The 5858-nt window shown below is 56.5% G+C and overlaps 1 protein-coding gene across 1 annotated transcript; it reads right to left on the reverse strand.

Moving 5' to 3' along the window:
* Window positions 1-2137: 2137 nt before the first annotated feature.
* Window positions 2138-3904, reverse strand: LOC119364178 (putative protein TPRXL). Its single transcript, XM_037629603.1, has one exon. The coding sequence runs from the start codon at window positions 3614-3616 to the stop codon at window positions 2495-2497; it is 1122 nt and encodes a 373-aa protein (XP_037485500.1). The 5' UTR covers window positions 3617-3904; the 3' UTR covers window positions 2138-2494.
* Window positions 3905-5858: the final 1954 nt, after the last annotated feature.

Raw genomic sequence — 5858 nt, forward strand, 5'->3', positions numbered from 1 at the left:
CGCCGCGCGCCCAGGCCGACGAGGAACACCCAGCCTGCCGTGCGCCCAGCCTCGTCGCGCCGGCCGACGAGCAGCGCCCAGCCCCGCCGCGCGCCAAGGCCGACGAGGAGCACCCAGCCTGCCGCGTGCCCAGGCCGACGAACAGGAGTCCGCTTCTCCATGGAGCGCCGACGGCCACGTGCTCAGGCCGGCGCGCCAGCCAACGAGCAGCTCCCAGCCCCGCCCCACCGCATGAAGGCTCATGGCCGACGCCATGGCAGCGGCGCTTTGGCCTGCGGGGTGCCCACAAAATGTTTGATGAAATGCCTATAAAAAAAGGAGGTAGAAGTAGAAAAAAACAAATACTTGAGTCATTGACAGGTGGGACCTATTGTCCAAGTCAGCAAATTGTCCACATACGCACGCCACGTCAGCCCGACATGCGGGTCCAACTTGTCAGTTTCGCTGTTTTCGCGACCAAATTCCACCGTCAGTGCTCCGCGTTACAGATTAGCCTCATTCTTGGTGGTTTTTTGTGCCCTGCCTCAAATGTGGTACTGATCTGTTACCCTAGCCCATAATGTGGTGGTTTTGGGTACGCTAGGAAGGACTGCTCGGTCACTCCACGGATAGAAAATTGCACCCAACCAGACCTTGCATGTCAGTCCAAACGATCCGAGCTGACTGGCACTCACCATACCTAGCCCATATGTGGGCGGATATTGGGATGGTCAAACGCGTCCGCCATGTTGGATCTGGCTCATGCTGACCCACATTGACTCCTCGAATATGCGTCTCTACCCGCATCCGGGATCAAACCCTAGGCACTCCTCTCCTCTCTGTTCCAATTCTACTTTGCACCGCTCTGGCCCCAATCTTCTCTCCGACAATCTTCGGCCTTCTCTGGCATGGCGGGCAGTGAAACCGAGTTCGGCAACTCTGGATCCATTGCTAAGACCTCGTCACATGCGAGTGCAGGGAGAAGTTCATCGTCTGGATGGCTCTCCACCAATCCCATGAGGAAATCCTAGCTCCGCAGTGGGGGTCGCTCCGGCGGGAGTCCATTGCGTCTGCATAAGTGGCGCTTGGATCCCGCGGCGCCGGCGGCTTGAGGCGCGTGACCGTGGCGGAGCCAGGGCGACAAGCACCCGCTGAATGTACCTCCGCACCTAGCCGGACGACCTCGGGCTTGCGTCACAATCCTTGCGGTGGAGCCTCGTCCCCACAACGTCAGGCTTAAGAGTCTGAGGTCAACGTCGCGAGACGACACGGACGCGACCATGGATACATCGAGGACCGGTGTTCCCGTTGTGCTAGGAAGAGGGAAAAGGCAGCCGTGAAGGTCGAGTCGCACGCCACGTCGACCGAGGATACCTTCCGTGCCCGCATCCACGCGAAGCGGCAAGCCGAACAACGTGTGCCCTTGTAAAGGAGCAAACCCGGGCAGTTTGTGCCCCTTGCGTATTGTCCCCAAAGAGAATGAGGAGGCTGATGGCGGTTCGGACAGTGAGCAGACCCGGCTCGATTCGTATTGCATCTTTGACTGCTACTTACGTGACGAAGATGGCAATGACTAGGACATCCGTAGGTGAGCTTTCTCGATATCTCTAGTTTTTAGAAAACGGAAGTTTCTTGCTAGTTCGATGGAATGGAGACGAGTCCCTATGCTATATGTGATCTAAATGAACTCGATATCTTAGGTTTTCTTGATATCTCTAGTTTTTAGAAAATGGAAATTTCTTGCTAGTTCGATGGAATGTATGATGAGTCCCTATGCTATATGTGATCTAAATGAACTCGATATCTCAAGCTTTTAGAATATGACAATTCTTGATAGTTCGATGGAATGTATGATGAATCCCCTCCGCTATATGTGATATAAATGAACTACGTGTGTTTATTTTTACGTTGCGTGTGTTTATTTTACATTGCATTGTTACTTTTACCATTGCGTGTGTTTATTTTACATTGCATGAGAGTGTATGAATTTAAGGATTTGCTAAGAGGAAGACGGTTATAGACGTGGGCATTTGAGATTTCAGGGGCTACTACTTTTGACGGGTCCGGTTGTAGATGCTTTAACAGGTCACCCGTAGTATATAGTGTGGTAGCAGTATCATGGAAAATGAATCAAGGCACACAAGAGCAAGTACAGAACTGATGGACCAATTGCCAAATTTCTCCTTTTCAATTCAATGCTCATGTCCCGTCTCCAACACAGCACACGAATGAATTCAACATAAAACATCTCTATTTCCACCACACCACAGGAGAAAATCTCGAATTGGAACAGAATTACAAAAATGAAAGGCAAGCTAGAGCTTAATCTGCGGCCCATTCCATCCTTCACCTTAGGAGCAACTTCTTAGGACTCGAATGGACATACCAGAACGAAGAACGGGAGGAATTTTCATACTAGTAGAAGCAGCAGTAGTAGTATAGTTCGAGAAGAGCGATGATTTAATAACCGGCCATTGATCGCGGAGTGCGCAGCTGCAACAATCCAAAGACGAGGCTAACTCGTCGCCACCGCCGATCCACCTGCCGTCGCGGATGCCGACATGATGGTCTTGCTGGACGTGGAGCTCGTCGGCCTCAGCGCCCTCATGGGGCTCGCCAGCGCCCACGCCCAGCCCCGGTGGCTCCGCGTGCCAGAAACCCTCGTGTTGCCGCCGGCGGCGGCGCCGCTCCCGCCGTTAGGCGCGGAGAGCCAGTAGGAGGACGAGGCCGGGGGCGCGGCGCCGATGCCGCCGAAGAACCCGGCGCACTTGATCCTGTGCTGCTGCGTGTACTCGTAGTCCTCGTCGCCGTCACCGGCGTCGCGGGCGCCGCCAAGGTGGCCGAGCGCGCTTCCCTTGGGCTTGGGCTCGCGGTGGGACTCGACGCGCCGGAGCGCGCAGTCGCCGAAGCCGGTGGAGAGGCGCTCCAAGAAGTCCCCCGAGAAGCTGCGGCTGCCGCACCCCACGGAGCGCGAGCGCGCCACCTTTCTCCCGAATGACGAGGACGACGACCCCTCGCTGCGGCGGCCGGGGCTCTCGGGCTCCTCTATCGCCTCCAGCCTCCGCCCCAGCGATGCCGACGTCGCCGAAGCCACCGACACCGACTTCCTCCTCGCCGACGCGGTGCCCTCCCCACTGGCCAGAGACGACGACCCACTCCGGTGGCCGCTGGAGGAGGAGGGGTAGAGGAAGGACCAGAAGCTCTTCTTGCGGGGGCTGTCAGCGGTGATCCCCGACGACAGCGGCGGCTCCTCCGGCCGCGGCGCGACGGACTTGCTCCTCCTGAGCCCACTGGCGACCGGGGCGGGCGCCGAGGACGAGGTCTTGCCCTTGTGCGGCGGGATCGCCATGGCAGAGGCGGTGGAAGAATAAAGAGACTCAGAGGCGAGCCTGTTGGGCGGAGGGGTGGTCGGGGTGACGGAGGAAGGCGGCGGGTGGAAGGGGCTGGACTTGGAGGACGAGACCAGCATGCCAAGCTTCTCCTGCAGGCAGAAGGCGCAGATGCCACTGCCGGCAGCCACCCCTGCGGCCGCCGCGGCGCCCGGCGGGTAGGGATGCTCGCTGCAGTACGCCACTTCTTGATCCACCGCAAGTACCGCCGCCGGGGCCGCCACCGTCTCCGGCGCTTTCTCCTCCATGCCCGCTCTCCTCGCCTCCTGTGCTATGATGATCTTGGTAATGCTGTGCCGGATCTGGGCCGCGAGAAGAGCGGCTCAGTTGCTCTCTTGATGCCGATCTGCCGCGGCAGCTGGTCCGAAGGTGGAGGCGCGCGGATGGGAGTGGGGAGCTTGGGGGATGGAGAGGGGCACGAGCGCGCAAGCGGATGCGGATGCGGTGGCAGAGGAGAGCATCGATGGGAGGGGGCGGCGTGGTGGTGCGCCTTATTTTAGCGCCACTCCCGCCTGCTTCTTTTTGTCCGGTTCGTGCGGCCCTAGCCGTGACAAGGCTCGGTCATCGCATCGCATCGCACGTAGAAGAAGAAAAAAAACGAGGCTCGGCCAGGGTGGGCACGTGGGGGTGGGCAACCCTCTGCGACCGCGCGCGTGGCTCCACTCCACTTGATGCGCGCTCTGTCTCTCTGGAGTATAGTAACAACGGATCTTAAGCAGAGTGTCAAGTAAAAAATAACTCGAAATTACTGGTGCCGTGCCACTGGGACGAGACGAGACCATGCGTGATTGCACGTGCGACAGGTTGATGAAAAAATTACTGTAGTGGATAATAGCGGTGCACAGTGGAAAAAGGTTTACGTTAAGCTTCCCGCCAAAACATACTAGTACATACACGGCACGCGATGCCGAATCAAGAGCCGCGCCCCTGTTCCATTGACATTGTTCATTCATTGGTGTCGTGCGTATGTTTCTGCGTTGCAGCTAGCCGCCACCGTCGTCGTCGGTCGATGCCCTTGCCTGTTGGCAGTGGTCGCCACACATACATACGATGGTCATGGGTTTTGTCCGACCTGTGTCCGTTCCATGATTCCGTTTTCTAGTGCGACACACGGGGCCGGACGTGTTTCCCCTGTTCCGAAGAGAATGTACAGCCAGCTACTCCGCCGTGGTAGATCTAGCACAAACTCAGCAGCGTCCCATGCTGTTTGCGAGCAGTGATCAGAGCACGACGGACGGCACACCAGGCCTGTAGTTTTTGTTAGAATATAATTGTGAGGCCATCGTTGATCTATCGAAGACCAAACAATCACACAAGCACGACACCGAAATATGTTAACGAGGTTCACCGATATGGCCACATCTCCGGGGTCTGACTACAGGCGCTCCTCCCTATGCTATCGCTACAATGCCGCACCCTGGCCGTCCGGGCACCGGCACACCGGACACGTCGCCGGTTCCTCCGTGTTCTGGCTCCAGCAATTCAGATCGTCCGCTTCACGCATGCAACTTTGACATCAATCCATCCTCTAAATCAAAACCACAGCCTCAAATCGAATCTTGCTCATGATATCACTTGTTAGAATAAATCCGAGGCCGCCGTCGAGTTTCGTGAAAGATGATTTGGGAGCCTGGAGCACGTCGTGCGGGATCATGCATACACAGGGCGTCAAAGCAATGCACGGAGATGTGTGGGGCGGACACGACGCGGGGTGGAGCATGGTTGCAGTCGGATAATTTCGACTTGGTCGTACTGGATTGTCTGATGGACTGACATGGATGTTGGTCAAAAGTAGAAGATGGTGGTGATTTCAGCGACGATGACATATGAGCGTGATGCTGATGGTGGCCAATTTCTGGGGCGTGGAAACACGTGATGCAAGCCCGAGGGCTTGTGCGGATTCGACAAGACTATGGTGCAGGGTTGATTCAAGGTAGTGTGCACACAAGACATCTTGAAGTTAACGGGGCGTGGGGGTAGCATAGCGCAGCTACATGGAGTCATGTTGAAGGTGGAGTTGGAGTCTAATGGAAGACTTCACTCTTTGCTGATGGAGGGGCTACGACGTAAGTTAACGGAGAGTTGAAACCTATTTCAGCGGGATAGCGAGAGACGCGTGGGTTGGACTGGGTACCAGTGGTCTGATGGAGACGTGATACTCGGCATTGGTTGGTGATGATCGATGGTTCTTTGCGGTAGGGGTTGAAGCGGTGTGGGCAAGTTACCCAGAAGACTCGACCAGGACAGCAGAGGCTCGACACGATGATAGCGGCGAGCCATGCGGTAAGCACGGGATGCAGCGACTGACCAAGGCACTAATAGTGAGACGTGCGGTCAGACAAAGTGTGGAGCGGTGCTGAAGCAGTGTTGACAAGTACCAGATTCAAGTTGGTGACTGGGTTTATCGGTGCTAGTTGATGGACATGAGTTGACCATGAAGAATCTATGGAAGTAGCGGAAAGTCTTACTGCCAAAAGCTGAGAGAGTACA

Source organism: Triticum dicoccoides, chromosome 2B (genome assembly GCF_002162155.2).
Source record: "Triticum dicoccoides isolate Atlit2015 ecotype Zavitan chromosome 2B, WEW_v2.0, whole genome shotgun sequence".
Lineage (NCBI taxonomy): Eukaryota > Viridiplantae > Streptophyta > Magnoliopsida > Poales > Poaceae > Triticum > Triticum dicoccoides.